This window comes from Chrysoperla carnea, chromosome 2, assembly GCF_905475395.1.
Source record: "Chrysoperla carnea chromosome 2, inChrCarn1.1, whole genome shotgun sequence".
Classification (NCBI taxonomy): Eukaryota; Metazoa; Arthropoda; class Insecta; order Neuroptera; family Chrysopidae; genus Chrysoperla; species Chrysoperla carnea.
The window spans coordinates 90,722,053-90,745,094 of NC_058338.1; the positions used below are offsets into that span (position 1 = coordinate 90,722,053).

At 32.5% G+C, this 23,042-nt stretch overlaps 1 protein-coding gene across 1 annotated transcript in view; it reads right to left on the minus strand.

The window, feature by feature from the left end:
* Nucleotides 1–142: 142 nt before the first annotated feature.
* The window catches only part of LOC123291871 (sortilin-related receptor-like), a 46,047-nt gene continuing 23,147 nt past the window's right edge, over nt 143–23,042 (minus strand). The window contains exons 2-15 of the mRNA XM_044872304.1: nt 15,983–16,234; nt 15,750–15,911; nt 13,016–14,216; nt 11,421–12,505; nt 10,272–10,947; nt 8,178–8,894; nt 7,086–7,529; nt 5,679–5,893; nt 4,604–5,090; nt 3,862–4,118; nt 2,627–2,910; nt 1,304–1,500; nt 1,022–1,222; nt 143–281 (exon numbers count right to left, since the gene is read on the minus strand). Coding sequence (XP_044728239.1) covers nt 220–281; nt 1,022–1,222; nt 1,304–1,500; nt 2,627–2,910; nt 3,862–4,118; nt 4,604–5,090; nt 5,679–5,893; nt 7,086–7,529; nt 8,178–8,894; nt 10,272–10,947; nt 11,421–12,505; nt 13,016–14,216; nt 15,750–15,911; nt 15,983–16,234 — 6,240 coding nt within the window. The 3' untranslated portion in view covers nt 143–219. The remainder of the gene's footprint in view (nt 282–1,021; nt 1,223–1,303; nt 1,501–2,626; nt 2,911–3,861; nt 4,119–4,603; nt 5,091–5,678; nt 5,894–7,085; nt 7,530–8,177; nt 8,895–10,271; nt 10,948–11,420; nt 12,506–13,015; nt 14,217–15,749; nt 15,912–15,982; nt 16,235–23,042) is intronic.

Consider the following 23,042-nt stretch of genomic DNA (forward strand, 5'->3'; position numbering starts at 1 on the left):
AACATGATCATTTTGGATTTAAAAATAGGGATGGATGGATTTTTTTTTTTTTTTGTTATATTATATATCAAAGAACACACAGACACATGTATGTTAAATAAGTTTTTCATTTTTAAAATGGACATATATAATTATGAAGCATTTTTTTTGGTAACTTGTTTTCAAATTTCATTTCATTTAAATAAATATTTTTTTATGTATAATTATATTAAATATAAATTACGCTATAACTAATGGTTCATCATCTGAAAATCCTCGAATAACTGGACTTTCATCTTCATCTGAAACAGAAAAACAATCTTAATTACTATCTTTTTAATTTTTTAGTCGTATTTTCTCCGAAAATATAGACCTATGGGTATTAAAAGCCTGACCCGTGTACAAGAATCATCCAAGAGGGTAGGGAGGGGATTTCAAGCTTTTGTTCATCATGTTAGGTCATTAGTCATCAAGTCAATAAAAACAAGAAACTTTTTATTCGAGTAACATTTTATTATTTCAAAATGTGATATTCAGCCCATATTTTTAGCCGACTGCGTGACGCAAAGTAGTGGTAATGTGTTTATCAATCTATATATGTATGTGTGTTCCTATGTGGCACACTAAAATTACGTTTTTCAGTTTTATACATGCTAGAAATAAGGAATTTTTTACAAATCGGCTAGGCTATAAATTAGATTTGTTTATTGCAAATATCTCGATTTCTATTGCAAATACGTCAAAAGTGATTAGAAATGATTTTATAGAAAATTTTGATATCTACACTCTTTATTTAAAACTTTTTTCCATATCTTCGTATGTTTTCGATATATTTTCAAAAGAGTGATTTTGGTGGTAGTTTTTAATAATTTTTTACCCCCTAAATAGAATTCAATATTTTTTAACTATGTGTACTTCAAATTTATGTAAAAACGAATTTATATTTAAAAATTCAGGCTTCCGTTTTAGAATAGTGTGCGATCAGCTAAATTAATGCCAAGGAAATGATTTTAAGGCTTTGCGCAAAAAATATTTAACTTACCTAATCCTTCACCACCAAATGTCGTCGTTCCTGATCTAGTATCGTAATGACTATTAGCAAATCTTACAAAACTCTGTTGAAGTTTACGATGTCTCAAAACGAAAAATCCAAGGGCTATTATTAATGTAATAATAACAATCATCGTTGGAACTAAAATTCCTACTAAACTTGATGTTGAAAGCACTGCAGACCATGCATCAGCTACGGAAAAATCAAGATAAATTTTAATTAGATTGTATAATTTCAAACTTGAAACAATATTGCTAGAAAATAAAAACATACCTGCAGGTATAACGAAAGTATTAACTTCAGAAAGTATTGAACTATATCCATCTTCTGTTTTTAATCGAACAGCAAATGAATATACATTTCCATCTTTGATATTATCGATAATAAATGGCGGTGATGAAACAATATACTTTTTGGCTGTCGTTTCATTTAATGTATTTCCTTCTGATACTAATACTTCATATTTATAACTAAAAATTGAAAATTTGTTATTAATTTCCGAGGTCAACTATATTACTAGACTCTCGTTTCGTTGAAAAAAAAGAATGATCTCGAATTTTTGGTAGTTGGTTAGGAACACGGAGTTAGAGTGGCTGTCCTGGGGTGGGACTCACTTAGACCATAGGGTGCCTTGTGATACCGAAAAAGAGTTGGCCCATCCCCGGCCATTACTCCATGTACCATTTGGAGCTGTTTAAGAACAGCAGGAGTGCTTTGACCTCAACGAATTTCAGGTCGGGGAGGTCGTCAAAGAAAAGATGGTCAAGTGAGTCCACGTCGTGGCAAGAGCTGAGCAGTGACAGAGAATATGAAACATCTTTTCTTCATCCTCCTCACTGTGACAGCTAATGTAATAGTCATGACATACTGTCAGGCCCAGGCTTCCAGTGTGCCTGCCGCCTAGCCAGTGTCCTGTAGTAGCAGCAACAATTTTACTAATAGAAGTCTTTGGAAGTGATATAAGAACTTTAGAATGCCTACGATTGTACTCAGACCATATTTTCCTTGTTAAACCACAAGTACGTTCCTCCATCCATTTAAGAATGGCCATTTTTAAGATACCCTCTTTGAGAAGCAACTAGCAGTTAACAAATGGAACTCCCGAATGTCTATTGATTGATGCTTGTGCTCGGCAGCATTGTGCCATTTCTAGTAAACTCGTCGCCTTCACAATTTCCCTGAATGTCTCTGTGCCAGGGACCTATACCAGGTTTACATTGATGTTAGGTAGACTAAGCTAAAGGATTTTAGCGCTGCTTGGCTTTCGGTGGAGATAGTAATGTCACTCATAAATAGAAATCACACGACACAGTGATTCGGCAGCCGGAATGATAGCCGTAAATCTATATTTTCAGAGGAAATCCCATAGTCTACCCTCCCCTCCAACTTCATACCGTTGGTATAAAATACCACACCTTTTGGTTTAATCAAGTTCTCATCCTAATCCTGCCTGCAGGGGATATTCACTGTTCATCAATTAGACATGGTACCCTTTATTTCAATCAGCTTCCTTAAACTTTCTGAGAAAGAGTAAGCAAAAATCGATTTCAATTTTTTTTTACAACGAAACGTTGGTGAAAATTTTTAAATACTTACTATGTGGAATTAGTTAATTCAGAATGGAGAATATCTGAAATTTGCCAATAAAGTATATAACTACCATTCTTTTCTGGTATAAGTTGCACCTGATGCGGTGGATACAATGGACGTGCATAGAACACAGCTGGTGCACTAGCTATTGAATTCGACATTGCTGTTCGTATAGAGACTGCATATCGACCACCTTGATGTACCTTAAATGTATGCGTTAAACGGTCTCCTTTCATTGGTAAAAGTGTGATCGATAAAGTTTTCTTCAAATTTAATTCCGTTACAGTTATCTACAAAAATATTGTTATTAAGTATTGTAAGATACGGGGGGGGGGGGGGGGGCTTAGTGTGACAATACATGTGAAAGATTTAAAAAATACTAGTCGATCGTGCGGAATTCTCCAAAATGTCAATTACTTTATCAATTTACTTTTTTTTTAAATTGTGTATAGGCAATTTTATTACAGATATGATGTGGAACTCTACCCGCAAATTCCATACTTAACTAATTTTGAGCCTCAAGGACCTTCAGTTTTAATTTTGCTTTACTTTTATGCGGATGTTTATTTGAAAAATACCGAAACGAAGGCTCAAATTGTATCAGTACGTGAAAAACTGAAGTTAATATGCGTTTATGAAAGTGGGAAGACACGCTATGAAGTCTGTATCAAATTTAATGTGAAAAAATCCACTCTTTGTAGAATAAATCAGAATAAAAATAAAATTCAATCACAATGTTCTGAAGGACAAGCAAAACTAAAACGTGTACGTTTATCAGAATATCCTGAACTTGAACAGTGTTTGCTAACATGGGTCAAACAACTTCGTAAAAAAAAACGTTCCGGTAAGTGGATCGATGATTAAAGAAAAGGTACAAGATTATAATATTTAACTTGTAAATACGTTATTTTATTTAATAAAACCGCACCTCTATAACTCAAATAACCTGTATTCTGACCTCTATTAATGGAACCCTTTGTAAATAAGACAGATATTTATTTATACCTGAATATTCGAGATATTGAGTAAGTGGAATACAATACCTCTATAAGTGAGACAAATTTGCAGATCCCTTGATGTCTCACTTAACTAGGTTTCACTGTAATACCCAAAATTAATAACAAAATTGGTTTAGTACATTTTCAGACTGTGGGTTTATTATTCTTCGTTATTAGTCAGATAAGCTTTAAAATGAGACTAAAGAAAATTTATATAGTAAGTTTATAAAAAAATATATTTACTGTGTATGAAACTTCTCCCATTTCTGGACATGAAGGTGACCATTCAACTACCATTGAAGTATTGTGTGAAAGATCTTCGAAAACGCGTACATTTCTAGGTGCTGCAGCAAGACTTGCATTTGTTTGGATCATAACAGGACGATTATTTAATGGACCCATTCCAATAGGACCAACAATTCCAACAGCAAACAAATATTTTTCACATGGTTCAAGATCCTTTATAATTGCAGAATAATTCGAAGTAATCAATTTTGCTTCTGCAAATACCAAAAATACAATTTTATTAGAGAATTAGTAGTTACCCGCAAAAAAAAAAATCGCTGAATGATTTAACATTCATCAAAACGTGAAATTTAAAAAAATTAAAAAAACCTCCGATAAATTTTTCAGTTACGGAATCCTAAACTCGCACCTACAACGTATCTCCATTAAATTACCTTTTTCCTTAGAGCCTTCTCCAAACTGAACCGATTTTGAAGATCATCGCTTATTTTTTAGTTGTTCCGGGTACGGAACGTTAAACTCGCACTTGAAACATAGCTAAGAACACTCGACATGCCACAGACGGACAGGCAGACAAACACACATAGCGGTCAAAGTTATAACACCCCTTTTTTTTTTCGAGGGTAAAAATAACTTTCAAAACAAGTGAAATTTAATAAATTTAATAACCCTCGACAAATTTTTCGGATAACCCCCCTCTTCTAACGGATTTCAAAAAATAAAAATAAAAAGAACTTACTTTTAAATAACTGTGAAGCAGATAACGCATAATAAACACCATATTTCCATGGTAATTTTCGTGAATCTTTCGGTTGATCCCACGTGACTTTAACAGACGTTTGTTTGGTAAGTACTGCATCCATGTGTGTAACCGTTGGTAATGGAGCACCTTGTGTTGAACCATAAACATTTGTTTCATGACCCAAATATGATTTTTTAAATGCACGCACTTTAAATAGATAAGTTGTGCCTGGTGATAGATTTGATACAGTTATTGTACTCTTGTTTGTGATAACCATATCCTGTTGTGGATACGGTGGATTTACGATAGGTGTTACATGGTATCCCTCTACATCTGGGACACCCTTCCAACGTAACGAAACTGAATCATTTGTGTTGCTGACCACATTCAAGTCAGAAATTAGATCAATATCAGCATTTCCATCGAAGGTTAGAGATGCTACTTTTGAACTGTTACTTGAAAAAGCTCCATTTATTGCGGTAATCTGCAATACAAACAAATTATTGCTTCAAGGAAAATTCTATATTACCATACAGAGTCTTCAAACAGTATGGGACCTCCCGACCTGACGTTTAAAACTAAAATAGGAGATAGAGGAATAACAGGAATTTGAGAGTAGACATTTGTTCCTGAAAAGACGGATAAAACGGCTTTTTATAAAAATGAAACATAGCTAGATCGATTTCTTGCCCCCAAAAATTCCCTGCATACTAAATTTTATGAAAATCGTTGAAACCATTTCCAAGATTCCAAATACTTGCTCGTTTATTATAAAATAATTGCTCGTTTAAATATATAATGTTTGAAGTTTTCTTTCATCTCGTTAACAGCCTTCAATAAGAGTTGAAGACTGATATGTCTTCTTATTGGTCTGCAACAAGAGTTGATTTATGTCTTGAAATTCTAGGTTAAATTCAAAGCTAGAATTATTTTTCTCTCTTCGGAGCAAAAACCTTTTACTTGTGTTATTTTCCTCTAAAGTTCATAATTTCTGAGATCAGAGGGAGTTCCAATACTTCTTGACAACCTTGTATAGGCAGCGATTGGTAAATAAGCAGCGTCTAATACTAACCCAAAATGAATAATTGGTTCCACCTTCAAAATGTGAACTTAATAAATATGACGTGGTGTTTGAATTCATACGAATTTGAATTGGTGGAATTGGTGGCGCTTGACTAACTATATAATCAATAATTTGTCCATTTGGTTGTTTTGGAGCAAGCCATTCAATTTCAACATGTGATCCATTTCGTTGTTGAACAGTCACGTTATACGGTTCACTTGGCACTGAAAATAACCAAAAAAACAAGTGAAAATAAACAATTAACTGACTTAATTGATGTAATACTCAGTATACAGACAGTGTTGAATTTCAGTGCTTGTATTATTTTTGTAACAAAGCATGATACTCGTCCGCTTCGCAGGGCTTCAAAGTAAAGATCACCGAGTTGTAGCCTCGACTTCTTTTGCTCTCGCCCCCTTGCTTTTACCCCTTCCATAATACACGAAATAGGGGTAGGGATTGTTTTATACAGGTAAAATATATGTCCGAATTCAATTTTTTTTAAATGTTATATATCTTGATTCAGAGTGTATCAGAACAGGTGGCCATGAATTGTATATCGTACACAATTTTACAGAAATCTATAATTTATGGTTCAAAATGATACTCATAGATGGCGTAGTAAAATGTCATAGACTAAATTTAATTTTTTTAATATCTTCAGTTCGTTTTTGCTTCAACGTATCCACCTTCGTGTTCCACGGACGTAATTGTTCTTTTATAAAATTCCTTAAATACTCTCGGGAGTGATTTCTTGAACCGTTTCTCATATTATTTATTCAAAATGGTCTACATTTCTAAACGACCATTAACATTCCTATCGAACGTCTCAATTTGTGGCACCGTGTATATTCGATGTCAAAAGTGAATAGTTGAATGTTAATTTTTTCGAAAGCAACAGATTTTCATATAGAATCATTTTTGTTCGTAAACTTTATAATAAAAAAGTGTTCCATATGTAACCAACTTAAATAGACACCGAATATGATCGAATTTATAACTATTTAATCAGAATTTTGCGTTTCTTTCTTTTGTGGGGATTATTGATAAAAAGTAAGTAACTTGGAAGGCTAAATTGGAACTACTAAAAACGGGTCCACTTCCTGTTTTAATTAATACGAATTATTATCGCCATTTGGCCGGGTTTATTTAATTTGAATTTTATTGGCCTTTAAAAATGGCAAGTCCAAGTGTTATCATCTGGTAGTCTAAATTAAAACTACTGAAAACGGGCCCACTACCTGTTTTAATTAGTACGAATTATTATCGCCAGTTGGTGGGGTTGCAATTCCTACTTATCAATAGAGAGAGGGAGATGTTAACGTGAAGTAAATAAAATGGAAGAGCAAAACAAACAAAATGTGATGATGAAAGATTTTGCTTTGGTAGAAAATAAAAATACCGAGAATAAATTACCTCCTTCGCCAGTCGTAGCATTAAAATATTTTGCAGGCTGGAAAGCCGGATCCTTGTTAGCTACTCGCACGTACACCGTCAAATTATATTGTGTATACGGTTCTAAATTAGTAAATCGGAAATCAGTATCCTCAATCCATTTTGTATGATTTTTCCATGGTGCATTCGCAACATTAACTTTACGAATTGATGGTAAAAATTGGAATTTAATTTGTTGTGGTACTGGAATCCACCAATACAGAAGTAAACTTGAGCTGTTTATGCTACGTTCATCAACACCCATTTGTAGGACTTGATAAACACGTCCTGTTGATTTTCCACAATCTATTTCATCTGTACCATCATAACAATCTTGTATTCCATCACAATATTTTCCTAATGGTAAACAACGTAGACTATCACATGGGAAGAAACCAACTGGACAAGATACAGATGATGTTTGAGCTAGAAATAAACAAATTTCATTCTATATAAACAAACTCTTAAACTTTGTAGAAAAATGAAACTAAATATCTAAAAGGAAAAAATTGATGTATCTTTGAAATTTTCTACAGTTGTTTATTAGGTTGTCAAAACTTCTTACCAAAAAGTCGACCTCTCAGTGGCAAGCCTAACACTCTTTTGTTGGGGGAGGGAATGGAATACCACTAAATTGCTTTAATTTTTTTATAAGGAATAACTTTTACATATAAACTTTTATTCTATCTCTAACGGTTTACAAGAGGGATCATTATTCATTTGATTAAATGAGCAAAAAAAATCCATTTTAAAAATTGGCATATCTCGGCCATTTTTTAAGCTAGAAAGTCGAAAAAAAACAAACAAAAATGTGTACAATTAAATCAGCTAGAATTTTATTTATTTGATGCAAATTTTTTTGTGTAATTTGTAAAAAACTGATTAAAACCCACCAACTATCTCCCAAAAAAGGGTGCTAGATCCCCACCTGAGAGGTCGACTTTTTGGTGCGAAGTTTTTACACTCAATAAACAACTGTGGAAAATTTCAAAGATGCATCAATTTTTACCATGATATTTTATCTAATTTTTTTCTGCTATTATTAAATCCAAATTTTGTTAAAATTTCACTTACTTGGTTCACTACTATGTTCTGGAGTACAAGAAATTTCGTCGCTACCATCAGGACAATTAGCACTACCATCACAAACTTGATTTAATGGAATACAAGTTCCATCCACTCGACAATGGAAGAAATCATTACCACATTTCGGTTTAATTGAGGTACACTTAGCTTCGTCTTCGCGTTTCGAACAATCATCAGTTCCATCACACAACCATGCTTCTGGAATACACATTCCCGACATACATTGGAATTCATTTTGTTTACAAACGAATGGCATTGGTTTTGCTGTTGCTGGTGGAGGCGTTAAACTTGCATTTGACGAAGGACCACAACCTTTTTCATCACTTCCATCGCCACAATCATTTACATGATCACATTTCCACCAGGCAGGGATACATTTGGAGTTTTCACATGGGAACATCCAATCATGACACGAACTATTCACTGGTTTACTGGGTAACGATGGTGGTGCAGATGTAACATTTGTTACTGGGCAATCTTTTTCATCGGATCCTGTTTCAAGTCCTTCATCTTGACAATCGTTATCGCCATCACAAACCCATGCTTTGAAAATACAACGTCGATTCTTACATTGGAATTGAGATTCATTGCATGTGTTGTTCATACAAGCTGATTCATCTGATGCATCAGGACAATCGTTTTCAGTGTCACAGCGCCATGCTTGAGGTAAGCATTGTCCATTACCCTTGCATTTAAATTCATCAGCTAAAAGGCAAAATTGTATTATTTTAAACATAGATCGAAAAAGTTTCGAATTGTAATAATAAATAATAAGAGAAATATCGGAATCGGGTTTCAGCATCTATAGGTTTTTTTTAGGCTTTTCTTGAATTGCCAACCACGAAATTTACTTCCAAATACATATAATGAATAAGCCGGAAAAAAGTGTCAAAAGTGGGGAAACAGGACCTTAATGAACATTCAGCCAACTTATCCTAGTCAGAAGTTCTGTCACGTATTCCAAAAATCGTGCTATTTTTAACCCGAAGTTGCACTTTTTGGCACACAAACAGAAAATTAAGTATTTAGTGTTCGAACTATTATCTAGGAGGTATTTTTGGTCACTGATTACGAATCTGATGTAAAATTAACGGATTCTGTTACATATTTCGAAAATAGTGCCATTTTTGGGCAAGAATTTCACTTTTCTGGTACAAAAAACGTCAAACTAAGTATTTATCGTCTTAGCTTTGCTGTAGGAAGTATTTTTGGCCGCTGATTACGAAATCGATGTCCGATTACATGGATTTTGTCCATCTTTCGAAAATCGTGCCATTTTTGGCCAAAAATTTCACCATTTTGGCACAAAAGCTGCTAATTAAGTGTTTATCGCCCGAACTGTGCTCCAGGAGGTATTTTGGTTGCTGATTACGAATCTGATGTCACATTACACGAATTCTGTAAAGTAACTTCTTAAATCGTATCATTTTTATTCAAAAATTTCATTTTTTGAAAGAAAAACGGGAAACTAAGTGTTTATAAAAAAAATGACTGGATTTTCGGAAGACATCATAGAATCCGTTTAATTGGACATCGAATTTGTAAACAGCGGTCAAAAATACCTTCTAGAGCAAAGTTTGGACGAAAAATCCTTAGTTTGCCGTTTTTGTACCAAACAAATGAAATTCTTAGCCAAAAATGGTACGATTTTCGGAATACATGACAGAATCCGTTAATTTTAGGTCAAATTCGGCCAAAAACACCTTCTAGATAACAGTTTGGACGATAAATACTTAGTTTTCCGTTTTTGTGCCAAATCGGATTCAAAATCAGCGACAAAAAAAATCGATTAGATGATAATTTTAAGACAAAATAAGCATTGCAAAAAAATATGGGCTACATATACCCACGCTGGGACCCTAAGCCCCCTTTAGAAAAATTAAGTTGGCCGAATGTTCCTTGGGGTGATATAAACACGTTACAAAAATTTCATTAAAATCGGTGCTTCCGAACTTTTTCTATGCATCCCGACTTATTAGTTGCAACTATTATTTATTCTAATTTTTATCATTTTACTTGAAATGATAAGTAAGGTTTGAAAAATGTGAAACAATCATATTGGATTGAAACAAAATCACTTACATCGACAAGTTTTCGATGGTTCATTATGACAATTAGCTTCATCGGATCCATCACGACAATCATCTTCCCCGTCACAAGTCCATTTAGATGAAATACATCGACCATTTTTACATGCAAATTGTGATGCCGTGCAATTTTGGAACGTACAATTTAATTCATCTGTACCATCTGGACAATCTTTTTCATAATCACAACGCCAATAATTTGGTATACATTTACCGTCCCCACAGGAGAACATATTCGCATTACATGAATATAATTCACATTTCTCATCGGACCAATCACCACAATCGTTGTCTCCATCACACTTCCAGCCCTTGGCGATACAAATGCCATTACCACACGTAAATTGTTCTTTCGAACAAGAATTTTTCTCTTGCGGACATGTTTGATTTGCAAACGGTTTCAATCCATGTGGACACATACATGTGTTATTTATCATAGTCATACCATCTGGACATGCGCAAGTGTGTTTATTCTTGGGTGCTGGTAAACAGAGATGAGTACAAACACTGGTATCATTGCATCCATTCATACGACTTCCAATATCAAAAGCAAACACTTTTAAATCCATTAAACCTAACATGTTTGATTCGATTTTTTCGATTGAAACACCATGATCTTTATCAGCGGAAAATATTGCATTTTGTTTCCAATCATCCCAATATACGTTATCCTTTATAAAAAAAATCCACTTTTAAAAATTTTTATTCTCTTTTGTAAATGTGTATAAATGAAAGATTTGAATCAAAGAGGATAAGATGGAGGGGAGCAGAAATATAATTGTTAGTAACATCTAGAGTTTTTAGCGATTAACTATTAAGTTTGTAGCCCTTTTCGGGGGCGACTATTAACTATTAAGTTTGAAAGCCTTACTAGGTAGAGGCGCTGAAACTCGTATACTACGATTTTACATTAGCTCTTATGAGCTGCTTTTTCTCTATTCTATCTTCTTTACTTTAAATTTGACTCTAAAGTTTTTTTTTGTTGGTAAGGATAGCCTCACCCCGGCGCCCAATGATTTAGATATTAGGGGCCATTCATTGTGTGGAAGGGGGGGGGGGGGGGGGCGTTAAACCTATTCTTAGAGAAAAGTGAAATTAAGACAACCCTGCCCACAATTAAGCTAACATTATATTTTGTAAATACCTTAAAAACTGCAACTGCAAACGGATGTGAAACTCGATCGTCTTTTGATAAAACTTTCTTAAATCGTTGACCATTAAGATCTGAACTAGCAATATAATCTTCTTGGGCATCAACCCAATAAATACGTTCGGCTATATGATCTACTGTAATACCATTCGGCCATATTACTGTTGGCTTTGTAAACAATTGCTTTATATTTGAACCATCACAATTGGCACGACTTACTGAAGGTGAATTTGGAGCCCAATCTGTCCAAAACATGTAACCAGCTTTGGAATGAACAGCAATACCACGCGGTTTAGATAATTGTTCCGGTCCTAATAATGTTTTCCGCATACGACCTGTATGACTAATGTCTGTACGAATTACTTCAATTTTTGCTCGCATTCCATCAACAAAATATAACATTTTTGTAGCTGGATCAAAATCCATTCCTTCAATAGATGCAAGCTCTGATTCGACTAATATTTCCGGTAAGTTTGTACCATTTGACAGACATTGTCTACCGATAACATCTTTCATAATATCTGCATAATATACGCAATTGTTCTCGCGATCGAAGTCAATTGCGATTACATTCTTTAGGCCAGCTACAGGTAGAATGTCTTCTGCTTTCGTATCCAAGTCAATTCGAACAATTTTATCGCGTCGTGCTACTACTAAGAAGTTTTTGGTAGGAGCCATTGGGCATGGTAATAAATCTGGTAAATAGCGACTAGCATAACCGTCAACGCAACTATCACCATCTACTTTTCGATATCCTTTTGTACGATTATAAAATTGACCTGGTACACAATTACTGGGGATTTCAAACGGTTTATACCCTTCTAAGGATTTGTTACGTATACAGTGGAATGGACGGCCATTTTGAATGAAACCATAATCGCATTCGAAATCTTCGACATCACATTCACAAACTTCGATTTTCACTGGTTGATCATAATCACGTCCATTATAACATCGAGCATGTGGTATTCTACGTTGATAAGTTTCTTCTCGACCAAGAATACATGGCATTACACTTCCTTCTCCGCCGTCAGAACTTGGTGACCAAAATTTGTAATCGTCATTGGTGCAATTGCGATCTTTAAAAAAAACTCTCATTATTATCAATAATCAAAACTATTTATGAAGGAGTCTAGATCAAATTTCAACAAAAGAAATAAATAATAAATACAATGAACAAGTCGGAAAAAAGTGTAAGTGGAAAAGTGGGGAAACAGCACCGGTTTTAGTGAAAATAATCGGACATCGGATTCGTAAACAGCGGCCACAAATACCGCTATTCCAATAATACAGAGTTCGTCTAATCTGACATTGGATTCGTATTCAGCGACCAAAGACGCCTACCAGGTAACAATTTTAAGCCAAAATAAGCCTTTAAAAAAAATGTGTGTTACATATTCCCTCCGCTGGAGCTCTGCGCCTTCTTCTGACTAGTTTTATAAACACGTCACAAAAAGTTTCATTAAAATCGGTGCTGTTTCCCAACTTTTCCTTTGCATCCCGGCTTATTAGTTGTACTAAAAAAGCTTTTTGATAAAATTAAGATATAAGATAAGTATAAATCGGAATACTTCTAAGATAGTACTTACCAAAGACATGTCTCAAATCAATTTTAATGATTATCCATTGGTGATGACCTTTTGTTGATCCAAACATAGTGAACACAGTAGTATTTTCACCTGGTTCTGTCATTAAACCGTACACACGAAGTTCTTCTTCATTGAAAACGTACGGATACCAATTTTCACCTTCATCCGTTGAATATAAAATATGTCGTGTTTCATGTTTCTGTTTAAAATATTTCACAGCTATTAAAACACCTCCGTGATCTCCCATATTAAAAAAGTAATTATCTTTTAAAGCTTGATTCCAAGTTAATCCAGCATCCCTACTTATATAGACCCCAGGATGTCCTTTAAGTGATTCACCAATAACACCAGTAGCGATTATAATACCAGGCGCTGATTTTGATGACATTATTGAGACAGAACGAGTATCGGGGAATAGTTGATTGAAACGTTGTGATAAGTGTAAGGAACAATTAAAAGATAAACTACAATTAATTGGTCGACCTTCATCATCATAACTAGGTGGAGTAATTGGACGCCATTGCCCGCCATGATCGAATGATATCACTGATATTAAATGTTCTGGGGTAATGCCGTGTGTAGTTGGTTTCGATGTAACTTGTGAAGCGATATAAATTCCCTTTAAGCCTTCGACTCTGTATAAATCGGCAAAAGGTTCTTCAGCAACTTGAGTTAGCCATGAATTTTTAAAGGTTATATTGGGGAAATATGCTAAAACGTTTTCTAACGATAATGAAAATTTAATTTCCTTAGCACTAGTCGTTGCATCTTCTGACACATATAAATGTGATGTTTCTTCATTATGGCTAACCGCAACCATGACTCTTCCTCGTGATACATCAGCCACATGATACTCACGACGTTCAAGTTTTGAATCAAAAATAGTTTTTACGAATGGTTTATTCTTATAAGAAACGTATAATTCTAAATCGAAAAATGATCTGGTCATTTCTTGTTTCGTTGCGAACATAAAATCACCTTTATATTGAAAATCGTGTACATCCTCCATTAAAACTTTTAACTTTGGTGTTTCGGATTTTAAATCGGGTATCGCTATAATTGTGCTTGTACCAGTTGGTTCTTGACGTTCTACGTACAAAGTACCAGTCTTATCTGCACTTTCAGATGGTGCCCAATAGAATGATTTTACATAGATTTGTAATATGACCCATGTTTGGCCGTAATCTGTTGTCAGCCATAGCTACAAAAAGCAAAACTTATTAATAACTCACTATAGCTAATATGGTTCTAAAACCCGCAATTAAAACCAAAACTAATAAACTTTGATTGAATGAAGAACTTTTTGCATTGATTAGATTAATAAAGTGGGTGATAAAGCGTGTTTTTTAGGGATTCACATCTTTGAGTTGGCAACATTATTTTGTTTGATAAGCGATTTGACAGCAGTCTTTTCATTATGAAAAGACTCACGCCAGAGCAACGTTTGTAAATTGTAGAAATTTTTTATTAATTTCATCTAATGGACTGGTTAATTGGCCTCCAAGATCATCCAATCTAACCCCATTAAAATATTTTCTTTGTAGTGAGGTAAAACTAGCGGATTTTGATAATCAATTCGGAAAATTGTTTCTTTGTAAAAAAAACAGAGGTTTTAAGACGGTTTATCTTTGCATTGTTTTCTTTGGTGACGTCTTTTTGAATATCTCTGCATTTATTGATCAGATTGAGACGAATAAAAAAAAGAATTGTTTGTTAAGAATTTCTGCATCAGCGCGGCTTGCTATCGAACCCTAAGCATATAAAAATAACCTCAAAATCACCAGAAAACCGCAGTAACCTCATATTTTCAACTTTCTCTGATAACTTTTCGAAAAATGAAGGAATTAAGTTGAAATTCTGGAAAATGATGTAACTCATGATCATAAAAAATTGTGGTAAATTTTAGTCCGATACATAACCTCAATTTAGAGAAAATTTCAACAGCTCATACAGTCCAGAAAAATCTTCGGATTTTAAATTATTTTTTTTTATTGAAAGTTTATTTATGTACTTATGGTTAGTTTTGAAAAAAAAAATCGTGGGCACTATCCGAAAGTACATAAAAACAGCTGCAATTAAAAAAAAAAAAAGAAGTTAAAATCTGAATTTGTCTGAACTGTACGAGTTGTTGAAATTTTCAGAAAAATTTGTTTTTCTCAAAATTCAGGTTATGTATCGGACTAAAATTTACCACACTTTTTTATGATCATAAGTTATATCTTTTCCAGAATTCTATCATTTTTCGAAAAGTTATCAGAGAAAGTTGAAAATATGACGTTACTGCGGTTTTATTGAGATTATGAGGTTATTTTGCTATGTTAAGGGTTCGAAGGTAGATCGATGCAGAAATTCATAACAAACAATAATTTTTTTATTCGCCTCAATTCGATGAGTAGAAGCAGAGATACTCAAGAAAACGTTACCGAAGAAAACATTATAGAGATAAATTGTCCCGAAACCGCGTGTAGAAGTTCGTTTTCTCTGTTTTTTTTTTTAAAACGAAAGAAACCTATTTAAAAAAAATAGTCTTTTCCCAAAATTTTCTGAATTGATTATCAAAATCCGATAGATTTACCCCAATATTCACCCGGAGTAGCCAAATTGAATCCAATATAATCTAAGCTGTGAAAGTTTGAATAGGAGGTTTGGTAAGCAAAAAAAAAACTTATTAAATTTTGAAATAAAAAATCTTAAGTAAATTTTTTATTTATATATCTAAAAAAAAAATTCTTACCTTTCGTTCGGAATGAACTTTATCATGTACCACATATGTAAAAGGATCATATTCATGGAACATAACGTCACTAGGATGAAATTCCAAAAGGTGTCTTTTAAAAGTGATACCATGATCTTGAGTTGTAAATAATAACTTATTTCTAGTATCCGTAAATAAAATCTAAATGTATGAAAATACTTATTAGAAATTGTTATAAAAATTATTAACAATATACTTTTTTAATCACTTACATGTTTGTTAAATTTTGGATGATTATAAAATCGATCAAGTGTCGCATAATCTGATGAATTATCTTTGATTGCGAATAGATCTGTTTTGATTTGGAAAGTATCACCGTAATCATAGGAAATATAAACTGCAGATGAGTTTGTTGGTAATTTGCTCTTTGTCGATGGATCTCTTGCTAAACAAATGATTACATTTGAACCTTCACCAACCCAATGTACCATCAACTGTTGATGACTATCGTTTAAAGTAGTATTCTGAAAAAAAAATCTATATTAATATTTAAATTAAATTAATTGCAAAAGTGAAAAGCTGAATGTTAATATTTTCGAATGCAGAGATTTTTATAAATAATAATTTTTTTTCATAAACCTTAAAATAAACAAGTGAAAACAAACCATTAACTAAGTTAATTGTTGAAATACCCTGCATAGAAAGTGATGAATATCAGTGCATGCATTATTTTATTATAAATTAGAAGAGTTTAAGAAAACACAATTATGGCGGTCTTTCGGCAGTCATTTATTTGGTTTGCGAAAATTTTCGGAAGTAATTATTAGACTTTTGTACGTTTTTCGAGAATACTTCACAAGACCATTAGTTGAAGCTACTTGCAAATTTTCAACTCCCTATCATTTATACTTTTGGACACCAAAGTTTTGTCCTAATTTGCGCCCTCACGGGTAAACAGTGCCGTTTACGAAAAAATGTTTGAAACAAAAGTTCTTTACATTTTTATAAGGAACATTTTTTACATTTAAACTTTGTTCTATCTTTTTTACGGTTTACAAGATTGACCATTTACGGTGTTGCTCATTTATGAATTTATCCTCACTTTTTACGTCGTTTTTGTTTTTTGTTATAGTATTAACAGACGGACAACCGGAAATGGACTAATTAGATGACTTTATGAATATTTAAACCAAAATTTCGTTTGTAGCCAACGCCAGCCCAAGGGTAGAGCAAGTGTAGCAAGCGCTCTAGGCGCCAAAATACAAAATGCGAAAATCAATTTCGCATTTTAAGTATTTTATATTGAAATACAAGTTAATTTTTGGAAAAAAAGATACTGAAAGACGATCTCGCTCTATTTTAATTTCGGGGTAGGGCCAGCGCTGTTCGTAGCATCAGTATTTTTAAGCGTTACGCGTTACAAACTTGGGACTAAACTTAAAGTATACCTAGATATAATTACATATATGCAGGGTATAAAATAAACAAAATTAATAAATAAATATTAATTTATTGATTTCGATTTCATTTTTTAATTGAATTTATAAAAAGTTTAATATAAAATAAAGTTTAGATTTTTAATTATTAATTTATTATTCAATTAAATAGAGTTAATTATATTCTAGCATGCATGCACTGCTTGGTAATTATTAATTTATGAAATTTTTACATTATTTTTAAAAGTGATTTTTAATTATAATTATCAACGTGCTACGAGTGATACCATGAAGAAATTTTTTAACCTTCGTATTTTAAAATACATGGAATTATAAAAAATGAAATAATATTTGTATTTTCAGAATCCGTACAAGGGTGTTGCAGCAAAAAGTAAGAGTTGATTTGGACGGTTTTTATCACAACAGCGTCAACCGCACGTTTGTTTGTAATATAGGCTATTGATTATGTCTTAAAAAACATGGCAATAAGTAACTGCGGCGTTCAAAGATTTCTATTGCAGGAATCCTTCAATGGGTTATTAAAGAAAAAAAAAACCAAGGAGAGGGTTGAAATTAACGATAGGGGGAAAAAAGCAACCCTTTTGGTTTTTTCGAAATATCTCGTAAACTAATCAAAATTTCAGTAAATTTTATATAATATTTTTTGTAGATAATCAAATTTTACAAACTAGTATTTATTTAAATAAAAAAATTTTTTAATGTCAAAACAGTTGAACCAAACAGGAAAAAAATGAAAGCTGTAATCGTATACAACATGCTTCTACAAGAAATAATAAATGTTAGAAATTTTATCTCTACTTGGTAACGTGGACATACTGCCTTAATGTATTTCATAAGAATGATACTATTACTACTATTATGTAATTACAGCTTGTTAAGGTAACTCAGATGTATTCAATTGAATACATCCCTCTTATAATATAAATAGTATACTCACACAACAGTTACAGTTATAATAACTCTTGTACGCGTTTTTTATGTACAGTTTTATACAAAAGTCATTTTAATACGTTCAGTGATCGACTGACTAAAAAATAAAAACTTTAGAAATAAGTATAAGAGTTCGAATCGCTAAATGATCCTTGTCTACCCAGGGCCGAATTAACCAAGAGATCAGTTGATGCCAGTCGGGCCCACATCATTCGAGTTAGAAATTGAAAAAAATTCCGTCTTATTCGAAAAATAGATCGCTTAAAACTGCAGTCTATACGAAAATTTGGAATGACATTCTTGAGAGATTCGATAAGATCAACCAATAGTTGCAAAGTTACAGTCGAAAAGGAGTTCATTCGAAAAAATGAAGCAAAGCAATTGGCGAAAACAGATAATTATGAAACTAATTCAAGAATTAAAAAAAAAGAACGTATGATTCCAACCAATCGGAGACCAAGAGATAAATTCCACGTTGAAGCTTTTCTTCCAGTTGTGGACTTGCTGACCACTTTGATGATCTTCAAACGATTACAACTGAAGAGTTAAAAGCAAAAAATCTTGTTGATTGTTACCCAGAAGATGTATAATCCATTCTTGGCAATGATCTGGTTCAACTCGCCGAACTAGCAAGGCTCTATGAACGGAAAATCGGAGAGTTTGGAGCAAAATTTCTTTATCGCATAATAAAAGAGACAATCTGTAGTTCTTCGCATATACTTGTCCATGATGGCGTTCAATTACAGTGTACAATTACGAATATGGTACAGAAACGTCTTACCAGCCTCATGATTCTGAGCATAGAAATTGACATAGCTCGTGATTTTTCTTTCGAAAATGCTATCGAAGTGTTCTGATGATTATCATTAATATTACAAACAACGATAGTTTTTTAAATCGTTACTTGTGGACACTCTGTATATAAATTTGGGAAGTTAAGTAGATAAAATTATGGTATATCTAATTACAAAAAAAAAAATGTTTGGAAAAAAACAATTACATCAACTAAAATAGATAATCAGTTAAATTTCATCCCACATACGTTCAAAAATGCAGACTTTACAGTTTCAAAAGAATTTATTTTGTTTATGCATAGGACAGAATAGTTTATTAAAATCTGCTTGAAATGCAAAAATTGTTGCTAACCTATTTATTAATTTATAAAATGCGCATACTTCGTAGTCAGGTGTAAATTCATAAAAAATGATTTTGGGATAAGTTTAGAACCATGTCAATCAAAACAGATTATCATCAGTGACGAACCAGTAAGCGGATTAGGCAACTGTCTAGGGGCTCCATTTCAACAAAATTTTCTTATTTTATAAAGAATACATTTCTAATTTAAAGTACTCCTTCTCTATCTCTTATAGGCTATGAATACATGCCTTTTGAAAAATCCTGTACTCCAAACCATAAAACTTTTGTATAAAACTGTTTTCTAGATAATATTACCGTGGATCGATTAAAACGATTCACCCTGTATTGAGAAAATCACTAATGACATCAAGCAGTCAATAAGGCAATCATAAGTTGGCTTAAATCTTAGTGAAAACAGAGGTAACTGGCAGGCGATACAATATTTCGGGCACGCCATCGATCAAGGAATTAACTGAAAGTGCAATGAAAGACAAAATAAACAGTCAATTGAATATGTTGGCAAAAATTGTCATACGAGCGCGACAAATTAGTTGCCTGCGAATGTCATTACTCGGCATAGTGGAAGCTTGTGGAAGCTTGGTTAGCCTACGCAATGCCTCACTTTTTGATGATTTAAATAATAAAGATAAGATAATTCAGCAGAATTGACAGTATTTAGTATTATTATTATCCCAATAATCACGGAAGTCAAAATAATTTGACTGCACGATTATGGCTTCGTTAAATATTTCTTTAGAAAAAATGGCACATTGATAGATAAAGGTTCGCCACCCCTAGACTAAGCCATTTAAAGAGTAGGTTAATTTTTATAAGACAATTAATTCATTTGAACAGTGTTTTTGTTAATTACTTTGGTTTTTTAATATCCATCCACTTATTCAACGCCTGCTGAAACTCAGATTGAGCCTGTTATCGCAGTTCTATTTAAAGCTAAAAGTTGTCGCAGGACAAAATGATTTTCCCAACACTATCGTTTTCCGGCTTATTTTTATATGCATAATAGATTCCGCCTTGACGTGAGTCAAAATGTATCTTGGTATGTATAACTTTAAGTAAACTGATCATTTCCCTGAATCAAAATTTTATCATAGAGATGGTATGCTTAGAATTTGACCAGACTTTTTTTTAAAAATAATTTTCCAGACGTTTATCATAAAAAAAATGTATCATGATAAAAAAAAAGTCATATGACCGACTGATAATCTATTGTTTTCAGTTAGTCATCATACAACACGTATTTTAACATGCATATTTTTATTTATCATAATAAATATAATGTAGCCTGTTCGATGTGTTAAATCCTCACGATGTATCTTAAAACATTTATCACGAAATACATATTGACTATGTGCATGAAGCCAAGTGGGGCCAACTAGTGGAAAGTGTAGAACTATTCACCTGTCATGCGGCCATTGTTTTTCTTTGTATACATTGAACTGCATGTAAAAAAAGCAGAAAGTTTTTTGCAATACTTGTTATAATTATTATATACTAACGCCAAAAAAGGTATTGTAATTATTAAATAAACATTCGTTAGCTATTTCAACTCGTTCTCAATAAAAATGTGTATTAAATGTAGTAAAAAAGGTATTGTAATTATTAAATAAACATTCGTTAGCTATTTCAACTCGTTCTCAATAAAAATGTGTATTAAATGTAGAAAAATGAAATAGCATTATAGTATTTAGATGTGTGTTAAAAAGAGTACACAATATTTACACTTAAAGATTGAAGTCGATTGAATATTATAAAGTATAACGTTAATTATTAAACAAAGACACATATATTAACATCGTTATATTTTGTGTCCTTATTTTGATTATAAAAATTTATTGAGAAAATAACATTAATAATTTTAATATTTAAACTGAGATTAAATAGGTAAAATTCGAAATATTTACCAAAGTATAATACTAGTATAATATAAATACACTATACAATATATACTACATTTTGTACTCTATATTAAAAGTAGTTGTCAATGTATTTTCAATGTACATTGTCGGCGGCTGGCGTGTAAATAGTTCGGCATTTTTCCGTCGGAGCGCCACGTGTATTGCCAAACCTAAGACCCTCCCCCTTGCACATAGTCCTGCAAATATATACGTAGGTATCTCTCCTAGATAGATATAGAAAAAAATCATTTTTTTAATTTTTGTTTATAACTTTCTTATAAGTAATGTGATGAGATATTTAAACATTTTGGGTTTTCCAAAGTAAACGCCTTGTTTCTCAGAATAAATGAACAATTGAAAAAGCTTCCGCGAAATTCCACCACTGCTTCCGCTAGAGATATTAAGAAAGAGAGACAAAACATATTGTAATAAAAATTTATGATTAGTATATTAACCAACCCACAAAGTTTATTTCTTTAAATCGAAGTCAGTTTCTAGAATAATCAGGAACCAAAAGTGTCGTAAGTCCACTTCATTTAATTATTCGAAGAAATTTTTTGAAATCGATTCGAGAAAACGCTCTCTTCGAATAGGATTTTACACGATATTTCAGAAACTATGCAACCAATTATTAAATTAAAACGATTTTTTGATTCAAAATTACTGATTTTTAACATAATTGAGGATAATAATTTATTCTCAAATTTTGAGGAAATAGGAAAAATCTCAAAGAATACCAAAATCGGGTTCTTTAGAGAATGATTTAAAGAATATTTTTTATGATATCGATTCGAATCCAATAAAAATTCGCAGATATTAAAATTGACCCAATTTTTCAGGCTCAATAAAAAGCTCACTCTATTCCATACATGGTAATAGATGGATGAACGATTCAAATTAGAAAATTGTTATCGATTAAAAAGGTAACATTTTTCGTTCGAAACAATTGACGACAAAATTGATTTATCGTATGTCCTCTGCGGAATCTAGACACTCTTCGAAAGAATTTTTCCAATAAAACTGATTTATTTTGCTATAAAGACAATTTTTTTCAAATTCAATGAAGAAACGTGTAAAAAGCTATGCTATGTAGTTTCTTATGGGGTCTTATAGGGTATTTTTGCTATCAATTACTGTCTAAACTAGTCGGTTTACAAAAAAATTAGATTGAATTCACCACCCGTATAAGGTGTGTGCCTTTGAAATAAACATTTTTCGTTTGAAGCATTTTACTCGATGAAACTTATTTTTCGAGTTTCACGCATATGTCAAGTTAAAGAAGGACACCGTGTAGTGCAATTTTGATCAAAAAAATACCAAAATCGATTTCATTTCACAATTGATCGAATATCTTCTTATGCTATTGTTCGAAATTCAATATGTGGGTAAATCTTATATAACATAAGTATCGTTGAACTTTCAACAGGTTATTTCTCATAAAATGTAATATTTATATGTGTCTATTATCATCAAATTATCATAATTGTAGCTATAATAATTGCCCCTTGTGTATGTATGTAGCATTGTACATAACGAAGTATAAATATAGATTATGTTTTTATGTTCTTTTATTATAAACCTCGTTTAATTCTATTACATAAAAATGTCAATCATGAGAAGAGTTAACTAACTGAATGGAAGACTGTTTGTTTTGAAACAACAATAAAATCTGATGTTAAACCGACTTAAAACACGCACATCAAACTTTGTCGAATCAATCTATCTATCAATCTAGTTTTCGAAACAAATTATCAAACAAAAGTTATTAATTTGTATAAAAACGTTAGTTTCAATTCGCAGCTTGTGTGGAATTAGTAATTAATATTTTTCTTGGACATAGCCCTTCTTTGAATTTGTTTCCCTTCCTATTTCACATAGCAAAGTTTTGTCAT